The sequence below is a fragment of the Salminus brasiliensis genome, chromosome 17 (genome assembly GCF_030463535.1).
Source record: "Salminus brasiliensis chromosome 17, fSalBra1.hap2, whole genome shotgun sequence".
NCBI classification, from domain to species: domain Eukaryota; kingdom Metazoa; phylum Chordata; class Actinopteri; order Characiformes; family Bryconidae; genus Salminus; species Salminus brasiliensis.
The window spans coordinates 8,450,310-8,473,038 of record NC_132894.1 but is presented as its reverse complement, the minus strand read 5'-3'; the positions used below and the strand labels follow the sequence as shown (position 1 = coordinate 8,473,038).

At 42.5% G+C, this 22,729-nt stretch overlaps 1 protein-coding gene across 1 annotated transcript; it reads right to left on the bottom strand.

Moving 5' to 3' along the window:
- Nucleotides 1-9,251: 9,251 nt before the first annotated feature.
- On the bottom strand, nt 9,252-13,458 carry s1pr3a (sphingosine-1-phosphate receptor 3a). The gene is made up of 2 exons (XM_072660396.1): nt 13,265-13,458; nt 9,252-11,735 (listed from the first exon to the last, which is right to left on the bottom strand). Exon 2 carries the CDS (start codon nt 11,635-11,637, stop codon nt 10,432-10,434), a length of 1,206 nt encoding a protein of 401 aa, XP_072516497.1. The 5' UTR covers nt 11,638-11,735; nt 13,265-13,458; the 3' UTR covers nt 9,252-10,431.
- Nucleotides 13,459-22,729: the final 9,271 nt, after the last annotated feature.

Here is a 22,729-nt window from a genome sequence, read left to right as displayed (position 1 = left end):
GTTTTCAAAAGTTGCACTGCCTTAATTATTCATCATAATTGATGTCTTTTAAATTATATAATAAATAATGTGTGTGTTTAATTAATGGATTATTTAAAAATGTAATGATATATATATATATATATATACAGATGCCCCTAGCAGTTATTTTGCTTGACTGCGGACGCATCAGTTTCGTGTTCCAGTTGGGCATAAAGCACAAAGCTGGTGGACGAGGGTGTTAAAATTGAACAGGAATCTCAAGACCTGATTGGGTCGACACTGTTATGAAAGCAAGGAGAGCTGGAACCGACTATTAGAGGAGAGCTGGTGACTAAATGGGACTTGTCTCCAGCTTGTCTTGCATAGATTTTGTATCTATTCACATTTACCTCCAATCTCCACACCCATTGTGATATTTCAGACACACAGCAAGCGGGGGACAGCAGAATGGCTGGGAGACTTGATGTGTCCATGCTTTTCTCATTACAGCCCACGCTTGCATTTCCCTTCATTAAACACCTGTGTGTGTATGTGTGTGTGCAAGCCAGCATGTGTTGGCCTGCCTCATTATTTTAGTATTGCTGAAGTGAAGCAGGCTGGGATTGCTTTTATTATGCTGCCAAATGAAACGGCAGAGACTGATTACTGGTGTGACAGAGAGGAAAAAAGCAAACCACCTCACTCCTCTACCTCCAGAATGTGTATTCTGCTGGGAGGTGTGTGTGTGAGAGTGTGTGTGTGAGAGTGTGAGTGATGAGTGGCCCTGGTTTTAATGGCAACATTTATGCAGTTGTTTTTCCTTTTAAATGCATTTTTCATGGAACAATGTTTGTCCTTGTGTGTGGATGCCAGAGTTGGTGGCTGGATGCATATTTAGCTGTCAATCACAATTTGGGCCTTGTGTGCACAAATAAGTATATAAATATATAAATCAGCTGTTGCTAATTCATCGGCTGCGCTGTGAGAAAATGACACCTGCGATCTGTGTGGAGCCAGGAGCAGATTCACCCTTGAGAAACACCCACACACACACACACACACACACACACACATATGCACACATTAAGGGGCAGTGGTGGCTCAGCGGTTAGAGCGCCGGGATATCGATAACAGGGTTGTGGGTTCGATTCCCGGGCTCGGCAAGCTGCCACTGTTGGGCCCTTGAGCAAGGCCCTTTACCCTCTCTGCTCCCCGGGCGCTGGAGTTGGCTGCCCACCGCTCTGGGTGTGTGTGTACTCACTGCCCCTAACACATGTGTGTGTGTGAGTGTGTGTTCACTACCAGATGGGTTAAATGCGGAGGACACATTTCGCTGTACAGTCCACGCTGTACAGTGACGAATACGTGCACCTTTATCCTTTACACACACACAGGTTTGTTTTTATATCTTTTCAAGACATAAGGTAATACCTGTATGTATGTTAGGCTTTTCTGGCCCCCCTCATGGTCTCTCAGTTTGAGAGGACGGCCTGCTCTACGCAGATTTACACACATGCCATATTTCTTCCATTCCTTAATGATGGATTCAACTGAACTCCAGGGGATGTTCAGTGATTTGGAATGTATTGTATCCATCCCCTGACGTCTTCATGGTGTACTTATATATAGCCAGAAAAACGGATTAAGCAGTGACTGAACCTTCTAGACAGGACTCTTTATACTACATAAATACAAATTAAGCACCTGAAATCAACTCCAGATCTTTTATATTTTATATAAGTTTTCATAGAGGACCAGACCATGAGGAAACAGGACACACCTGGTCATTGAACTGCTTATCAGTTGCCCGATTTGCCCAGAAAATGACTGTCAATCCAAGGGTCAAGGGCCAATTCAATATTTTTGAAAGAGGTGGTGTACTGATGGACCTGACTGTAAATGTAATAACAGTCACAAATGTTTGTAATGGTTTTGCCCTTTCAATTGAAAGCAGCCGTCACCGCTGACCAGAGGATCGTGAGTTAGAGGCCTGGGCTATGCTGCTTCGCTATCAGCAGCCAGAGCCAGAGAGAGCACAATTGGCCATGCTCACTCTGGGTGGGTAGATGGCCTTCTCTTCCCTCATCACTCTCATTGTGATGCTGGCTGGCACAGGTGTCTGTTGGCTGATGTATCAGAGCTGGGGATCTGGTGCTTTCCTCCGAGTGTGTTGGCTGCCTAATGATGCTCAGCAGCAGTCTAATGATGCTCAGCAGCAGTTCAAATAGAGAGGTGCTTGTCCTTGGGAGCACTGCAAGTAAAATGGGGGAGTCCTAGTTTCATTCCTAGTTTCAAATCATTTTTGTGCTTGAAATGTATGAAAACACACACACACACACAAACACACACACACACACATCCATCCATATGTACACATGGATGGCATGAACACATGCATGAACATGAGCTGTTCACACACAAAGCTGTAGCCTTCACCCATCAACCAGAGACACAGGTGTCCCTCATCAACAGGACTATAGACTATGGAGTGTGTGTATCCCACAGCTGCTCACTAAACACACATATGCACACATAATAGAAATGGGGGCGGGGGTGACACCCGGACCATAGGCCAACCTATTTTACCATGGGCTATCGAATTGTCACGCGCTGCAGTCTGTAACTGTAAACCTACAAAGCGCCTCTTCTGTATATGCTAGGTGTTTCTGATAAAATGGCCAGTGCATCCAAACACACACCCCTGCTCCTCCATACAAGCGAGTATTGCCACAAATGTGCTGCACACATGCACACGCGTCTTTTCGCCCTAGACTGACACTCTTAATCTCTCAGGCATGCCACACACACACACATAATCTGAGAACGGCTCAGCCTGAACAGGTGTGTGTGCTAGCCTGTAACCAGAGATAGCCCACAGCTGCCACAGCTGAAAAGAATCGAATGTGTGTGTATGTGTGTGTGTGTGTGTGTTTGGGTTAGGAGAGGGGGCTCCTGACATGCTAAAGCCAGTCTACTGTGTCATTCACTCAAAGAAAGCCCCCCCGTGATATCTCCAGATATCGAACAATGAATACGCTGCTAATCTTCCCTGTAATTAGGCTCTTTACTTGTCATGGAGTAATTATGCTGTCCTGTTTCTCCATTCCAGCTCCATTTCTATGCTGGAGCCCCCAGATAAAAGCTGGCGCGTGACCGGCAGGCCTCACATGAGACAAAGCATGCGCTATTACACGATTTTAACATCTCTCAGACACTGACGGCCTTTTCAGTAGACGCTGCTGCGCGGAGGCATGAGGTGATTGACTAATAAAGAAACAAATGAAGTTAGAAAGTTGTCATGTCAGTCCTAGATAGCTTATCAGCTACTTGTGTAGCTAAGAGAAGCTGTGAATATCTGATGTGATCAATCTAACGCTTGTATGCTATATGGGCAAAAGTATTGGGACACCTGCTCATTCATTGTTTCTTCCGAAATCAAGGGTATTTAAAAAAGGATTTATTCTGCTTTTATAGGAGTAATTGTCTCTACTGTCCTGGGAAGAAAGCTGTCTACTAGATTTTGGAGCATTGCTGTGAGAATTTGATTGCATTCAGCTTCTAGTGTTAGTGAAGTCAGGATGTTCACTGATCACCTCCACACCTCATCTATTACCAACTCCCCAGCTCATCCCAAAGGTATTGGATGGAGCAGCATCCACAGAAGTTCCACTGCTCCACAGCTCAATGCTGGGGGGCTTTATACCCCTCGAGCCCAGGCCTGGCATTAGACATGTTGCCAAAAGGTTCATGTTTATCTGCTCCAGAGAGGCTACTAGCAGTACTTTACTACAGGGACTAGACAAGCTGTGTGTTTGTGCATTTGCATCTGTATCAGCAATGGGTGCAACTTAAAATAGCTGAATGCATTCATTAGAAGGGGTGTCCACAAACATTTAGACATATGTGTATTTGTTAGCATTTAAGATTTCGGTTCTCAAGCATGCATAGTTGTTCCAATTACATTAATAAACTTAATAATCGTACAGATTGATTTTGTGATCCCCTCACGGTGAACTGTGAACTGCAGGAGTTTATCAGGACCATCCAGGACGCACCATTAGGCCGTCTGTCCATTTCCTGATGTTTGACCCCTGACCTCTCCCCTCCTCCCGCCTGTGTGAGCATTTAGTTCAGATAAAGACCTGCTTCTTTTTCTGAGATTGCTCATCTGGAAACAACTTCGCTCATGCCTTTTAAATGGAAGCCGAACATAAAAGGGGAAAAACTGATCTGGCTGGAAAAGGTGATGCATTGAAGTAACTTGATTTAAATGTTTACTAAGACGTTTGTAACATTTTGTAATGTTTCATTTGGCATAAATATACAGAATCGCATTTATTTATTGAGCAAAGTGACCCAAGATTAAATACTTTTGTGAATAAATAGGAGTAACTGGTGTTTTTTACAAAGCTTCTTCCACTAATACTTCTTCCATAATTTTGGGCTGGCATGCATGGAATGTTCTTTTTAAGGTCCTTCCACAACATTTGTGTTGGGGTAAGGTCTGGATTCTGATTTGGCTGTAAATCATCTGCTTTAACCATTTCTTTGTAGACCTATGCCTTCGTGCTGCATGACCCACTTCTAGTTAAGCTTCCGTTCACAGACAGTTCCCTGACATTCTCCTGTAGAGCTTGCAGGTACAATCCAGAAGTCATAGAACCATCAATGATGACTGTTCGGCCGTCCTGGACCAGAGGCAGGCAATAACTTTTTTGGACAATTTTGGATTCATCTGACCTCACAACATTCTTCCAAGTGGCGTCTGGTTGGGGGAAAAAAAATAAATAAAAATTTCTGGCTTGTGCCAGAAAACAAATCTGGCACAAGCCCAGGGAGATCCCACTCCAACCTCCATGTAGAGGATAATAATTGAGATCATCTGGACTGCAGCCCTCCAGCCTCCCCCTCATGTCTTACACACACACACACATACTGTACCCATAAAACACCCTCACACTCACACTTTCAGCACCCTGACAGCTTCTTAAAAGTGGCCTCCTGCTCTGCTAATGGGAATAGTCCATTCATTGCTGTTGCACTGCTGTACCCTGAGCTCCAGCTCCAGATGGAGCTATTGTCCCGCCGAGTGGCGAGCCAGCCAATGTGCCACGCTGCTGTATTCAGTCTCTCACACTCCCCTCTGATCTGACATGCACGCCGACAAATGAATATCCCCCGTGAAGGACAGCACAATAGCCCAGCGGTCGGCCCTTTGATCCATTGTGACACTGAGGCTATTCACCAAGGCAGTGTGCTGCACGAGGTAAGTGTGTAACACCTCCATTTAAGGGTTTAATCTCCCTTTTACGTGGTGCAGTGGCCAGTGAATTCAAATCACATGCTTCATTAGCGGTGTAAGAAAATATGGAAACATTGAAATCTTGTGATATTACGTTCATCAGTATCGTTAAACTGTATCGATTCTTAAACACAGTGTGGATTTTTAATAAATAGTTGAATGAATGTAAAGATTGGTGGCAGACAGTGGTTTATTTAATACTGTGTTTAAACCTCATCCACTAGAAAGCAGTGCTGGACTAAGAACCAACTGTTCTTGGACTGGATCCTTTATTTATTTATTTATTTATTGTTTGTTTATTATTTAGATTATACACACATCATGGTGCGTTTTTGTACTCTAGGTTTTTCCCCAATATACAGCTTTACCATTAAAGGGCTCAGTTCAGGTTAATTAAACAGCTCTGCAGAACTCCAGGTCTAACCCTGCGTGCACACTAGCAGGCGACAAGTTGCTTACAACGCTCCAAGTTTGTCTCTTGTGGGTGTGTAAGGGGGCTGCTCGCATTATCATGTACAAGTCCAGTTTCTGACAAACAAATTACAAAATACACGTATTGCCTTATTTTTCAAACAAAATGTAACTATGTATGTAATGTAACTAAATAATAAAAAAATCAAAATGAATAAAATTATTTTAAAAATACACTTAATTAGGTTTGGCTAACAATATAAATGATTACTGATTTGTACTAATTACTGATTGTGTAAAGCTGCTTTGTGACAACACCAGTTGTAAAAGCGCTATACAAATGCATTTGATTTGATGATTTAATTACAGTTTATTAAACATTCACTATCCAGTAACTATTATTCTTGTCTGATGTTTGTGTATTTGGAGGGGGGAAGTGGTATAAATACTAGGCATTGTAACTGGGAAGAAACAGTGGTTATGAGCCTCGCTTCTATGTTTACCACCACACTGTTTAGAATAGGAATGAAATGCTGGTAAGAACAAACAGTTCAGAGAGTGGGAGCTGGAGAGCTCGGACCCCTGTGGCTTTGACTTGTTCGAAGACTTTGTCAGAGCCAATCATTTAGAACATTGCCTCACTGCAGCACAATTCATTTGCCACTTGTTGCTAAATTGTGGCTAGAAATTGCGTACCCCCACTGAAAATGACTGGTTGCCTGTCACCTGTTAGTGTGAATGCAGGATAAGACCCTGCAAGCAAGCAAAGGACGAACCAAGCTCTCAAAGAGAGCAAGTGGACGAAGCACTGGGAGTAACCAAGGCTCAAAAGTAGGACCCATCCACCTCTGGTCAACACTGGATAGCAAAATTACAAGAACAATGAAAGTTATGAGAATTATGAATAAAGAAACACAGTGAGTCTGATCGATGAAAATCAATGACTGAATGTTAGAAGTCGAGGGTCTAGAGTAACTAAAACCTTTTGGACTTGCAGTTGAAGTAAATCTACTCAGTGTCAGCCCTGGGAACAAACATCTAAACACGCTTGGAGGAGAACACTAACCACACTGCTAAAAGCTCAGCACACTTATGTGGCCAAGAAAAAGGCCACTCAGACAAAGCAAGACCAACTATGCTCTCTACTCCCAGTCTTTTGATGGTCGAACCTATGATCTTTCAATGCTTAGAAGGTTGCGCCACTAAGGATCCCCATAGACACCTTAATGGACCCCTCCACAAACCTCTAATGAGTTCTACCTCTGAGGTCTCTTAATCCCTTAGTCTTCATTGGGGCCCAGTTTCCCCCAATGCATCTTCGTGTTCAAAAGCATCCTAAGTGGTAAAGAGAGGGTTCAGAGAGGGTTATGCTCGCTCGACCATTTAGGAATCATATTCGTGATGAGATGCTTTGGAAAAGGCCTGTTTTTGTGCACTGTATGTAAATGACCTTTGTTCTGCTTGTCTCTGCTACAGACTGTCTGCAGTTACAGCACTCCATATTATGTCAGTGTGAACTGCTTTAGACTGAATGGCTCTTGTATTTAAATGAGGTTGTGTCTCTCAGCTAACATGTCTATTCTGGGAACCAGATGTTTTGTCCTTGGGTTACATGTTGGCTCCACATATAGATGCCCACCAGGGTTAATGATAGGACCAGGACGGATTATGCATAAGCCCCATCAAGGTTGTATACTGCACATAAAGCCTAGATGGAAGATTAAGGTGGGTTTGTAACAATGAGGCCTATTTGGGAAGCCCAACTGGATCCCAGTAACAAAGTGTGTACAAACCCACTCAGAGACCATGCTCACCTGAAACCTACCTAGTCTATGTTCCACCCATATGAGCCCCACATGAGCATGTTAGCTGAGTTAGTATACATACATCATTATATGAAAGCAGCCCACTGTCTCTGTATTCTACTCCAGTGCTTCTCAACCCTGGTTCTGGAGGCACTCTGCCCTGCACATTTATTGCTTTCCCTTCTCCCAACACACCTGATTCAGCTAATCAGTTAAATATGTCCTTTCAGACTTGCAAGGGGTGTGTTAAAGCTGGGAAACCACTAAAATGTGCAGGGAAGGGTGCCTCCAGGTCCAGGGTTGAGAAACATACTTCTTCTGCTCCTTTCTCACAAATCTGTCTTTGAATGTCAGAGCGAGAAAAGCAAACCCTGCAGCTGAGGCATCACATTAATTGTATCACATATTAAATATCATATCTGTCAAATACCAAATGTCACTTGGCAGAATATATTAGGACTATTATTACTCATCCACCGTTGTCAGATAATCTCTTCCAGCAGATCAAATGCTTGTCTATGGATGTCACAGATTCATTAGCCACCTGTTAAGTGGAGCAGCGCACACCACAGGACTGACAGCAATGTCCATGTTTCATATGAGCAGAACCAGGATTGACTATACTTTCAATACAACCCTGGTAGACATATTGCATTATCTAAGAGACCAAGAGTCAACAAATAAAGGCCACATGGTCCTCATCCCTGGCTAGGACCTCCTGGCCAGCATGTTTTAGTGTTTATATTCAATCAGCTAATTGACAAGCCCTTCCTCAGTTGAAGGTGGTGTGTTCGAGCAGTAAACCACTAAAATGTGCAGGGGAGATGCCCTTAAACTCAGGAAGGGTTTGTTAATTAACCAATAATGGGGATGAACCATGCTGGAAGCAAGAAAAACATTCAAATGTGCAGGGCATGAGGGGATACTGCAGGGCCAGGGTTTTGAGAAGATCACTCACCACAGAAGATCCATTCTGGAGTCATTAAAAGGGCGCTCTGTGCAAAATAAAACTTGCTACAGCTGCTGTTTATATGCCTTTACATGCCTTCTTTCGAGCTGCGTGCTCTACTGGTGTAATGCATGCAGGGCATTGTAGTTAGAACCTACTACTGATACAAAATCACAAATTCAGATTTCTCATACTGACAATTCCTTAACATTTCTCAGATGCTAGTTTTATACCAATGAAAGCTGCATCCAGGCCAGGCCACATTTCATGTGGATCTATTTTATTAAAATAAATGATATATGGAATACTCCAGCTCAGGTGGTGGCAAAATAATGGAGAGATGATCCTGAATCGGTATTAATCTGGCTCTTCTCTAGCCTTCACAGTACTCTCCTCTGAAATGATCCTGCAGCTCCCTCTGGCTGTCAGATATTTCATTACAACATGAAGGGTAAAGCTGCACCACTAATTAATTCTCAATACAACACTGAATAAATGCATGCCTTAAAGGACCCAGACTAGATCAACACCCTACTGATATCTGATATCTAGAGCATTGGAGGCACTAGTATAGTGGTGCACATACATCTCCACCTCTAAAGTTTACTGTACACACACTAAAACATGGACAGAGATTCATTTTGACCTGAGCTCCTGTCCGGTTCCTGTCCTGTGCCCTTACAATTGCACCCTGAAACAGCTGTAGGTTATTAAAAGTCCCTCCCACCTTCAAAATATATCATCTAGTGTGTCCGGGGTGTTTAACACAGCTGGTTTTCGACCCTTATGCACAGTTCAGTTTAAGGTAAACCGCCAGACCATATTAGAATAATAATAACCATCCAGTTTAATAAAATCATCACTCTTCAGAATCCAACATCACCAGGCGTAATATGAGCTACTGAGAGCAAACTATAAATTAGGTTTTTGTCTGGAAAAAAATCAAATAAAGCAAATAAAAAACATTAACAAGTCATACTTTAAAAAGCATTTCGAACCAACAAAAGGTTATATTGTACATAATACTGTTGAGGCCTTACTGTCCATGGGAAATAAAATCATTTTATTATAAAACTGAGCTGTACTCATACACAACTGTACACCAAACTCTTGAGGAGCGGATGTATTTCATAGTGGCTCAATGTCGTATACTAAAAGTACAAATATGACCTCACCAAAAAAAAAAAAAAGACTAATAACATAAAAATAGTGTTTCACTCACGCAGTTCATTTGAGTATTTTTGTGCATATGCTATATTTAACAAAGATTACTGAACTATTTTAAGGCAACGCATTCTGCACCACACTTCTACACCATCTATTCTGTACTCTTACTGTCTCTGATAGCCCTTTGTAGTTTGTGTTAGACACAGTGGCTCTATCCTCACTAGAAGCAAATCTGTGGTTTCAGTCCACATTCAGCAGCTTCATCTTAATGAGTTCACCCATAGACTTAATGTTACAAGTGCAACAGCTGATTCACCCAAATTAATACAAAGACACATTTGTCATGTACTGGAGTATATGTAGCCTGAAAGAGTGAGTGATGTCACTCTGTGGGGTAGTAGAATGTTTTAGTAGTTTGAGCATGATAGACTACTTTTAGATGCGCATCTTAAGTGATTCAATTAAAAAAGCTTGTTTTTAGAATAGGTACAGAATCAGTATTGATATTAATCAATTCTTAAGATTTTAATATGTGTATCATTATTGAAATAGAAAAAGTGGTAATGTGCCATCTCTAGTTAAAATCCATAAAAAATATGGTATATTGTTTTTATTTTCTGAATTTCTATTTTTAAAATAGTTCTGAAACATACCACACTTACTGAAGTCAATCCAATCGAATCATGGTGAAATCTGATACTTCGTGAAGCACTGAATCATTTCCGAAATAATCGTAATTGAATCAAATCATCGTGAAGTCAGATTTACACCCTTCCAGAGTGCTTCACTGAGGTCCTGACCCTCAAGTCAATTTTTTTCAACTCCGGAGATAGGTATCAAAACTTGCTTAGTGAAGGCAGAGCCCCTGCTTTGACCAGCACAGCAGACAGTAGATCTGCTGGCCCAGAGGGATGCGTGACCGCAGGTGTGGAGGAGTCCCCGTGTTGGTGGTGGGAGTTAGCCGGGGTGGGGGCTTTGCTCTTCATCAGTGTGGACCTGACCGCCCCGCTACCCGCTCCTCCTATGCTGGATTTGCTGTTCTCAGCTGTGGGGATGGCCGTCCCTGGAAGCGCTGGCCCGGCCATGGCCGGCACAGAATCAAGCGGTGTCCGGCAGCAGCAGCAGCACAGCAAGCGGAAGAAGGCGGCACGCATCTCACGGCTGGACAGCGTATAGATAAGTGGGTTGAGGGCTGAGTTGAGCACGGCCAAGGCAATAAACCAGTCCACCTGGTAGAGCACAGGGCAGCGTTCAGGACCACAGCCCACGTCTAGCAGCAGCAGCAGAAAGAGCGGCGCCCAGCAGGCCACAAACACGCCCAGCACAATCACCACAGTGCGCAGCAGTGCCAGTGAGCGCTCTGAGGGTCGTGAGCCCACCCGCCGCCCGCTGGAAGTCACAAGCCTATAAATGCGCACATACAACGCCACCACAGCAGCCAGCAGAGCACTGAAGACGCTGGTGCAGAAGGCCACGTAGCTCTTGGCGTAGAGCGGCAGCACAGTGGAGCAAGTGTGCAGCTGGCCCAGGCAGTTCCAGCCCAGGCTAGGCAGGGCACTGAGTAGCAGCGAGATGGCCCAGCAGGCGGCCAGCAGAGCTAGTAACCGTCCACGCCCTCCGGACGCCGCTTCACACGGCCGCAAACGCACCATAGTCATGTGGCGCTCCACTCCGATGGCCAGAAGGCTGAAGGTGGATGCACTCAGTGCTACAAACATACTGCCCTCGCGGGCCAGCCACTGTGTCGGCGTAAGAAAGAAGGTGTGCCGACCTGATGTGTAGATGTTGACCATGTAGGCCACACCGGCCAGCAGGTCAGACAGTGCCAGGTTGCCGATGAGCAGGTACATGCGGCTGTGGAAGCGCTTGTTGCGCCGCAGTGCCAGCAACACCGTCGCGTTCTCCAGTACGATCAGCACGCAGATGAGCAGCAGCACGGCTGTCTTACACGCACTACTGTTCCGGGGGCGACCCCACTTGCCTGAGTGGTTGTAGTGGGTCACAATCACAGAGTTCATCCCCTCTTCCAGGTCGCTGTCCATTCTGACGGGGCTTCCAGGTTCAAACAGCAGATGGCGTCTGTGAGTGGAGCTTCGGGGGCCAGCGAGACACCTCAAACATCATGATTTCTGGCGGGGATCTGTTTACCAGCCAAATATAACATAGTATCATATGAGTGAGTACTCTTGTTGTGCAATAGTGAGAATAACACCATGTTTTGCCATATAGACTTTAATATGACACACAGCAATTTTGCTTATTGGTTATTGCACATGAACTGTTGAACTGGTTATTGCACATTTTCTTTAATAATGCCAAAATTAATTATTAATTAGCACTGAAATAGGAGTGGGCGGTTTGGGATAGATACTTATTCCACATTTCCACATACAAAGAAAATGTGTGACTTACATATTATAGCTATATGACATATTTTTGAATGTGTAAGGTTCCCTCTTAACACCCTATTATACTAAGAAAATGTAAACTTTATGGGTTGTATTGTAACACAGCCTGTTTCTCAGCATGGTTAACATTGCCTAGCAATGTTAAATAGTTAAATTAGAAAACACTGAGAGATAGTTAACCACTCTGCTGGATAGACTTGAGCTTACTAGACTTACTATTTGTGTAAAAGAAAAATGTGAAGTTGTTTTATTTAAAGAAAAAACCCATTACATTATATATAAAATCCTGTAATTCTGGCATTACCTGTGTTATATTAGTATTTAGGTTAATTCAGAGCTCCTAGCTAACGTACCTAACTAGAGTTTCTGGCTAACTTCAACTACAGCCCTCTGAAACAGACAGTAGGCTGATTTTATCTGCATATGGCGAATCATACCGTCATTACAAGCTTTAAAACGGAAATGTTCAAATCAACAACCAGTTATGAACACGTCTCCACCTTTCCTAACTTACCTGTGAGGTAAATCCCAAGTTGTCTCAACCTGTTTAGCACTAAAGGAGAAAAGGGCATCTTGTTTGGCAGCCAGCATAACGGCTCATATGCTCGCCAGCCAACGTCTATTCTGAATGAACAGTATTTTATGGGTTTGGGTTTCTTTAACTCACAAATGTAGGATTTCTGTTTAGTAGTAAAAAGCATTAAGACATTTTCTTGGATGCTATAATGCTTCAGTAATACTAAAAATCCCCAAAAGTGCAGAGAAGGCATCTTAGCGATCGGATATATTAATAAATCTTCTTGTTCATTATTTTTGTACTATTTTATATCTTATGACTGTGGATATTTATTAAATACTATATATTAAATGGCCCATCTCCATCAACATGTATAGCATGTTACTCTCTGGGTGAACACAGACACCCATCTCCTCTAATAAAGGGAACTGGATACTGAACCCTGATGGGATTATGGATAAGGAGATGGCTGCATTACATAAAACCATAAACTACAACAAAATGATCAATATGTAGCTAGGTGTGTATAAAGTGCTGGCTATTTGCCCCCTGCTCTCTCTCTCTCTCTCTCTCTCTCTCTCTCTGGATGAACACAGAAGCTCATGTTTTCCAGTAAACGGAAGCCTAACAGCTTTCCCTGATGGGACTGAGGATAATGATAGGACTCGAATGGCTACATAAACAATAAATTATAAAGACTTCACAAACTTTCGATATAAAAAGAAGTACAATCATTTTACATACCTCGCATTCGGTCCAAGTGTGTCTTGGTCTCTTACTGCTCAGCGGTTCACTAAAACAAAAGCAAAAGTGTCGACAAGTAGGTCGAAAAAGCTAGCTAATATAAAGCCAGTTGCTTTTGCAGCTCTTCAGTCAGTTCAGTCAGACTCAGCAGCGTTAACTTGCTTATCTTCTCAATGTGTCCTTCAGCGCTAGCTCCAAATCACGACCCATCGGTTAGACTGTGAAACACAACTGTGGAGCGGTGATGGATCGGTGGCGAACGATCCGGCTCTAAGAGTCGGCTCTTTGAAGTGAACGATTTGAGCCGACTCCTGGTTGTGAGCCGTTTTTCTTTTTTTCTGAAAAAGTGAGCGCACTACAGGAGAGAGGGAGAGGCTCCCGCTAAGTTCTCTCGGGAGACAAGACAGACTACACGCTGGAAAGCTGAGGAAAATGAGTGACAGGAAACGTAGTAAATTTTAATGTGACAGACTGTGCTAACATGTCATATCGAGCAGGCTCCACAAACCACCGACACGGGCATATGCAAATTGAGTATATAAAAAGCCATATAAATGTATGGATATAATGTACACATAATTTGGTAGTAAATTCATTTATGGAAAAAAAAAATCATAGGAGCCACTTGACAGTTGAAAGAGCCGGATCTTTTTAGTGAGCCGAGCCAAAAGAACCAGCTCTCTAAAAAGATCCGGAATTCCCATCACTATTCTGGAGCGCTGTTGTTTCCCCACCCGTTTTCAGACAAGCCCAGCCTCCTGGATTTTCCAACTTTTCCAACTTTGGGTCGATTTGAGGAACTGTTTTACATTTTAAAGTTTAACTGTTTTGATAATTTCATGTTTTACTTTAATTTAATAAAAATGAAACAAAAATATGTCTCCTGATGTGTGTATCTACACTAAACACTTTCCAGATCACAAAATAATAAATGTTTAAGACATGCTCAGACAGAAATGCTTAATGCTCAAAAACACAAGTTTTAAATAGTCTTTAATTTACAAAATTAATCAAACTACTTAAACACAGAGCCACTATTCCACTCAGCACTAGTCAATATAGACTACTTGCCATCCTTGTGAAGGAGGCGGGGCCTGTTTCAATATGGGCAGGAGGAAAAAAACACCTCAACAACAGTTTCCATGAGCTAGCCCACACACACACATGCGTGGGTGTATGTGCGGATGGCAGCTTGTGAAGTTGTCTTGTTTTTGGTTGTAGTTGCACAGCGACCCACGTGAGAAGGGGAAATTGTTAGGTAAAGTCGGACCTGCATGATGTAAACCCACACTGAGTCACTTTAATTGTGGTTCTAGCATCTGACTGTTTGCTGAAACAGGTCTTTAACCTGTAGGCTGTCAGGGAAGCTGTTGGTGGATGCACATCCACTATATCTCCAAATGTTTGTGGACACCTTTCTAATGAATGCATTCAGCTACTTTAAGTTACACACATTGCTGACACAGATGTACAGATACACACACACACACACACACACAGTATAGTCCCTGTAGAAAAGTGTTGCAAATAGCATAGGATTGTCTGGAGCAGATAAACACAAACCTACTGGCACTGTGCCCTAATGCCAGGCATGGGCTAGAGGGGTAGAAAGCCCCCAGCATTGGGCTGTGGAGCAGTAGAACTGTGTTCTCAGGAATGATGAATGGTGCTTCATCCAGTACATTTTGGGATGAGTTGGGGATAAGGTGGGGTGGTGATCATCCAACATCCTGACCTCTTACTAATGCTAATACTAATGAAAGGGTGGAGGATGAAGCTCCATCACTCCAGAAGATGCAGTTTAACTGTTCCACGGCCCAGTGCTGAGAGCTTTATACGCCTCTATCTGAAGCTGGGCCTCATGGTGACCTTAGGCTCATACGTGGCTGCTCCAGAGCATCCTGTTCTGTTAGAAATGCTTTTTGCTGTGGAGATGCTGCGTGCATACAATTGAACAACTGTCAGCAATCAGCAATGGGTGCATCCTAAAAAGGTTATTTGGACACTTGTGGACATATTGTGTAGAAACAGAGCAGTATTTGCACTTGACGATACTCAGAAAAATATGATTCCATTCAAGAACATGAAACCAAGAAAATCTTACCACTGCCCATGTCACTAAAATCTATGACTCATTCCATTTTTATCCTGGTTCTCCACTTTCTGTTGGCTGCCCGGAACCCTGTCCTTGCTGACAAGCCAGGGACTCATGAGTTACAACGCTCCATTCTTTGATCAACATTGTTTTTCATGTTTCTAATGAGAAATGGTTTCTTTCCTTTGGACTTCCTGTTTGGCCGATAGGTCGCCCCTCTCCCAGAGCCGTAGACTGGACTGGACAGCTTTTGTGTGCTCACACACACACACACGAACATTTGAATACAGTGTAAGTGTACAGGGGTAACTGGGATTATACGTTTTCTCATACTCATTATATACACCATATGGACAAAAGTACTGGGACACATGCTCATTCATTGTTCCTTCCAAAGTCAAAAGAGTTTATTCTGCTTTTGTTGGAGTAACTGTCTCTACTGTCCAGGGAAAAAGACTTTCTACTAGATGTTGGAGCATTGCTGTGAGGATTTGTTTGCATTCAGTGACGAGAGTGTTAGTGAGGTCAGGATGTTTAATGATTACCACCCCACCCAGAGAGTCATATTCTGTTGGTTACTTATACTTCTCTACAGGGACTAGCTGTGTGTGTTTGTGCATTTGCACATCTTTGTTAGCAATGGGTGCGACTTAAAGTAGCTGAATTTATTCATTAGAAGTGTCCACAAACATTTGGAATCAATGCAATCAAGTAGCTATATGTAATACTACATTTGCAACCTAGGTTTGATAGAGTAGCTCTGTTCTTCTGAGGGTTTTCCTATAATCAGGGCAGTCTTGTCCTGAAAGTGTACAAAAACAAACACACACTTCCTGGTGGCACGCCATAATATGTACAGCGCTAAAACGAGTGCGGGTACTCCAAAAGGAGCATGGCTATAAAAATGCAGCCTTCGAGGGCCTTCCGTTCTTTTGCTTTCTCTGGAATAATCTCTTTCTTACATCGTTGACTTCTCCCACCCTCCTCGTGCACTACTCCTCTTCCCATACCGCGGCTGGACCACACTTTCCCATAGGTCCAGTCTGAGGAGAGAGAGCAGTCAGAGGAATGCGATTGTGTGTAGGGGATTGAGTTATCATGCTCTGGTCTCTGCTTAAACCCCAGTGGTCAATTTGAAGCCATTTAACTCTGGAAACCCTCAAACTTAGCGAGGGCTGGCTGGATGAAACGCCAGGCTGTGTAAGGTTGAGTGTGAGAATTAGTCCAAACAGTCAGCAGCCATGGGCCCGTGTAAGCAGCTTCCCAGCACTCTAAATATGAAAAGAACTGATGTCCACATATCAAGACATGATATAAGAAGATAGCAAAGTGTTTTCAGGTAGCTGTTTCAGTTCATTGCGTAATTAAGAAGCGGCGGTTACCAAAATGGTAAAGGTCAAAAGCAAGAAAACCTACCACGAGAACTTCTCCTAGGATTGCTAGAAATCAGGAGCGTTACTAGACTACTTGTTGTACTGGGCCAAATGCAAAATTTAGCTGTACCCCCCTATTACTAGAATATTATTATTATTACTATTATTATAATTAAACAAATGTTACTAATAATGATAGTAATTACATTACTCATTACCTCATCTGTTGCTTGTCTGACTTTCTTTTAAAACCTTTACAAACATCCATTACTCTGTGCAAACAATGTATACTGACTCGGAAAAGATGCTGGGGCATTATGGGAAATGTAGTGCCCCAGTAAATTGGGTCTATTGATGCCACTGCTAGAAAGGCAAATCCAAAACCCTTGCAAACATTCGACTGCAAAAAAACTTCAGTAAGATTTATACGACTGTAAAAGAAGTGGTGGTGGTGCACTATTCTACTGTGCAGTGATACCTGCATTTAGTGTATTCTTCTAAACACCTCAACAGTTATCAATAATATAATCCTGTTTATTTGTAATTATTCAGATAGTCTTATAGTTTTCATTTCGTTCAGATGAATAGCTTTGAACAGTTATACTGGATGCTTTTGGACTTTTGAGCAGTATAAGATTTTAAATGATTAACACATCCATGTTAATCCTGTGGTTGCTTTTCTAGCCATGGCTCTAATGTGCTGACTTTGGACATAGCCATTAATAACAATCCCAAAAGCAAAGAAAGTAAAAACAGCACTTCTATTTCTATTCAATTTCTTTTTTTTTTTTAAATTTAATTTCCTGGACGTTGCTGAGAGATCGATGTACAAATGTGAACCAAAATGGCCCGCGGCAGTTCCTCTCCAAGCGGCCAGCTCATTTGGTGGCTACGTGTGAACACGCCAGGCTCTCTGACTGGGCCGCGGTGTTTATGGGTTGTGTAGTGAGTCAGGACTCATTGGCATGGAGCTTCGTGGTGAGTTGGCTGCTGTGGAATGTAAAGTTTAGTGGGAACTAGAGAGGTATGCATGTGTGTGTGTTTGAGTGTGTAAGTGGAAGGAAAAAAGGGACAGCCTCCTGGGCCTTCACCTTTGTGCCCCGGCTCCTTCTCTCCAGTCGTCACTACCTCCCCCCGTACCCTCCTCCTCCACACTCAGATGCTTCTGCGAGAACGACACATCTGGCCAGCGCTCACAGTTTACTGCTTCTGAACTGTTCCCATCAGCAGCAAGTTTCTTTTCCATCATCATGACCACACCGCAACTAAAAATATCAAGACTGACCTGTCTTACACTTGCTTTCTGTAATCTGTTACTGTACGGTACAACATGCCAAAAATATATGGACGGTAGTTTTAAATGGTAGTTTGCTAAATTCTACATAAGTTCTAGACAAACTTACAAATGAAAATCTAGTACAGCATCGTGTTGGCAAGCCTTCTGGCTATCTACACTGGAAATGTCAAGCCTATTAGCTAACATCTCCAGAGGACAGCAATAAACTGGGAGTTTTAGATTTCAAAAGTGCTGTGTTGTTCTTTAATGTATAAAATAGTATTTGACTTTGGTTGGTGCAAAAAAGTTCAGATACAGTGCATACTCTGTACCCTAAAATGCTTAAACGTCAGGGTGAATACACGAATCAGTTCTGGGACCAAGAGGACCACATACTGGTCCAAAAGCATTGAGTTTCAAACCAGTCATTAAATCAGCGTTACACACAACATTAAAGCCTGTTGGACACGCCAGAATGACTGAACAGCATCTAAACAGTGGAGCTTTTAATAACAACTGCATAAAAGACCTCTACAACTTGGGCCTACTGGAAGCCTCCAAGCCAACAACATCCTAACAATGGTGAACACCCATGTGACCCCAGTCAATGATTGAATTAGGGGAGTACCAGCACATTTTCTACTTCAAGCACCGACTATCACTACAGGCATTTGGTCAGGCCCTTTTGTTCTATAAACATATCCGAAACGCTTGGCCTATACTGTGGGTCTTAGCAAGCTGCTTCCTTAAACCTCTACGGATCTTGCCAAAGGCAGGTAGTATCTTAATTGTATTCCTGTTTGTCCCTGTAGTTCTTCAAGCAGGATATGATTGTGGTTTGCAGGACTGAAGCAGATGATAAGTTATCAGGGCATGCGTCTTTATCTCTTATCTGCGGGTGTGGAGGCCAGGTCGGAGCCCAGGTGCTGGACTGGTTGAGGAAGAGCAGACACTATACGGTATGTTCAGGGGGTTAACTTACTTTAAATTAGGAAAACATGTAATTCGTCCATGTAATTACTGTTTCAGGAAGACATTCTTATCGTTGCAGCTAAATGTATTATTATTTTTGTTCACATTAGGCCAAATGTTCACTGTATAAACAAAAGTATTGGGACACACCTGCAAGACCCAATACTGTGTTCACACACATTAGTCAAAGAATGAGTGGTTTTAAAGAGCTCACTGAATTCCAGCATGGTACTGTAATAGGATACCACCTTTGCAACAAGAAGTCAGCTGGTGAAATTTCTTCCCTCCTAGATATTCCACCATCAACTATGAGTGGTGTTATTGAAAAGCAGAAGAGTTTAGGAATCACAGTAACTGTGATTCCTGATAGCTGTGAACAGCTATCAAACCTGCTGTTAGATCTGCAAAGGGTGTGACCAACTTCATATTAATGTCTATGAATTTAGAATGGGATCTCATAAAAGCTACTGTAGGTGTAATGTGTACTACACTATTAAAAAAAGGTTCTTAAAGGGTTCTTGGTAAAGGCAATGACAAAGAACCGTTTGGAAGTCTTGGAATGGTCCTTTGCCTTTTAAAAGTGTTTGGATTGGTGGAAAACCTTTTGTAGATGAAAAGGGTTCCACAGTTGCTATGAGCCAAAGGCTACATATTCTTAGTGACAAGCCCAGCTATCAGCCACTGGAACTTCGTGATAGCTCCTGTGATGCCATGAACTGTTCAGACGGATTTTGAATATGGGTCACCTTAAAAAGGATATATATGTAAATAGGATGTTGGCTGTTTTACCTGCTGTGTGAACGCAGGCAAAGAACCCCTTTTCAGTACCATATAGACCTATTTGTGTTTGTGTGATGAAAGGTTTTTCCTTGCTTGTTTAAGCCACAGACCATTTAGGAACCCTTATTTCAAAGAGTGAACTGTTATTATCCCAGAAACTGCTTTACTTCCCCTCATGTTATGCTCTTCTACAAGCAGTTGTTCAGGCTAGATTTGCTAGAACTGGATTTGTTTCTTTACCTCCGCTAGTTGGTTCTGCATTTTCTGCTGATACTGGACTGAGATGCAAAACTGGGATCGGATCGTTGCCATCTCAATCAAAACCTCAATTTTCTTTGATGCCATAGAAGAACCAGTTTTGGCTTCATTAAGAACCATGTTTGTAAGAGATATATGTGAGTGTGATTAACCTTTTACAGGTCTAAAAAAACCTAACTTGATGTAAAGTTTCATTTCCAATTTATAGGTTCTTCACACTCACACATCTCTATTACCAATTTGGTTCTTATGGAATATGGCTTCGCTCAAAGAACCACTTGTAGCACCTTTATTTTACATTTACATTCACAACATTTAGCAGACACTCTTATGCAGAGTGACTTACAATAGTGCTTCGCTGTTTATTAGTAGATGTAGTAGTAGTAATAACTGAGTAATAAACCCTAATACACGACTAATAACTGAACGTTAAGCCGGCAGTTTCTGGAATTCATGTGTTTTGTGGTGTTTATCAGTTCTGAGCAGCAGAGATCCGAGAAGACTTTTTTTCTGGGAAGCCAGAGAGAGTCTTGCAGACCGCAGATCCATGTCAGCGCTGAGAAACTGACCATATTTAAGGGAAACTCAGCTTGCCCATCTGTGCTTTGGGAATTGGAGACTATTTCCATAATAACAATAAAGAAGCAGTCGCCCGGCAGCTGTGAACTCGTGGAGGAACACGTAGGTCTAGCAGTTTAGCGTTGCTGGTAACGTTCACCAATGTGTCCCTAAGAGCCTCTATCTCGGTTTACACATAACAGCTTCTCTTTTACAATAAGTACTTTTGAACGGCATTCATTCATTTCCCTTGAAATCACTTTGTGGAGCGCTAAATAAAGTTCTGCCCCTTGCCTTTGAAAATAACTTAGGGGAAAAACTTGGATGGCGTTCATGTAAACAGCGCAGCCCTTTGAAACCGTTCAGTTCTCTCAGCACGACAAGGCTGAGGGTTGGGAATGCTTTTATAACCCTGACGTTCATGTGTGTGTCTGCGTGTTTGTGTGGATATATATGTGTGGGAGAGCATTAACAGCTGCAGGCTTATTATTCAGTAACTGCTTTTAAATCGGCGATCAGAAGCCGAAACTTTAAAACATTGATTGGTTTATGTAGTTGCGTTCCAACCTCAACATATCGCCCTGAGGCCTCACGTTGTATATAACAGGTGTGGAAACCTATTAGACCTATTGGAGTTTTGTTTGTGTTGGTAAGAACATGTTCGCACACATACAGGCTGTGCTTTTTGTTGTAAATTACCAGCAATGCCGATCACAACCAGTCCTAATGCTGGAAATTGCTAGTTTGATCCCTGGCGGTGCCACAGCTATTCACGGCCAGGAGTCCAAGAGAGAAAAATCGTCTTTGTTCTCGTGGGTCGACTGGCCCTCCTTCCCCCCATCACTCACCAATGCTAGCAAAGGAGGGCGATAGCTGATAGCTGATGTAGCAGAACTAGTAGTTAGTGCTCTCCTCCAAGCGGTTTGGGCCTAGGGTTGTATGGTAGCCACTTTTTTTTGTAGTGTCTCAAAATATTGTCGGGGTATACGGTATTACCAAGGACAGGTAGTTGTGTTTATATGGCTTCTGCACAATTATTTTACCCTGAAAATCAGTCGGATTGAGGGAACACTGTGTGCAATTTTACACTAATCATTAAATACATTTTAAACCACAGAACCACATAACACTTGTGAGAGACAGAAGTGACAGAAAAAAATCCTATTGGGACGTTTGGACTTGTAGCCGAACAGCTAAGCATAGATAAGCTAGCTTGCAGGCTAAACACCACAAGACAGACTGTGTTGCAGCTAACTGAGACTCAAATCATACATGTTTAGTGGATTGGGCCTCATACCTAAGAGCTTAAAGACTAGTAAATCGTCTCAGGAGTTTCTGGGCACATTTAGCAGACTGGTTCGTCCAGATTTGTCTGCTTTTCCTTTCATTGGAACTCAGCACATTGCTAAACTGGCAACAATGGATATTTACAGTATGTTATTGACTTCCCATGATATTTATACTGTATGAGTTTTGCCAGTGTTCAAAAAAGCTTGCCAGTGTTCTTGACATGTGTGATTGTGGTTGTAAGGATTAAGCATATCATGTTCTGTGCTTTTAAAAAAGCCCAAAGAGCAGTCTGTACTTACAGCCCATGCCAAATAATACACAGTCTGACTCTTCAGCGTTCTTAGATTTCTGTCAACAAAAAAAGCATTCTGAGTGTGTATTTGTACTGTTTTTGCACATTGTGAGGACTAACTGTCCTAAATTTGGAAAAACAGATAAGTAAAAAGTCATATATATACATACATCTCATTGCTGTCATGCAAATGCTTCATATCTCACAAAATGGCAACTTTACACGAGAAGGTATACACCTTCATACCTTTCAATGGAAGTCAATGTCAAATGCAAACTTGTATCCTTTTAAGTCATTTTGGAGCATTTCTATTGGTCCATTCATCATGCAATTGACACCATGTAAAAAAACAAGTGCAGGTTTATGTCAAAATGTGCCAATTGTAGACACAAGCATCTGGGAAACGTCTGAAAACGAACAAATGTGTGTGTGTGTACATGTGTATCTGATGTTTCCTTGTGTTCCCGCTAACCCTCACCCTCAGCACCCTTGCGAAGGGTGTGAGTCACCATGTGTCATCACTGAAGATGGAGAGAGCTTCCAGAGCTAGAGCCTGAGAAAGTCCTTCACA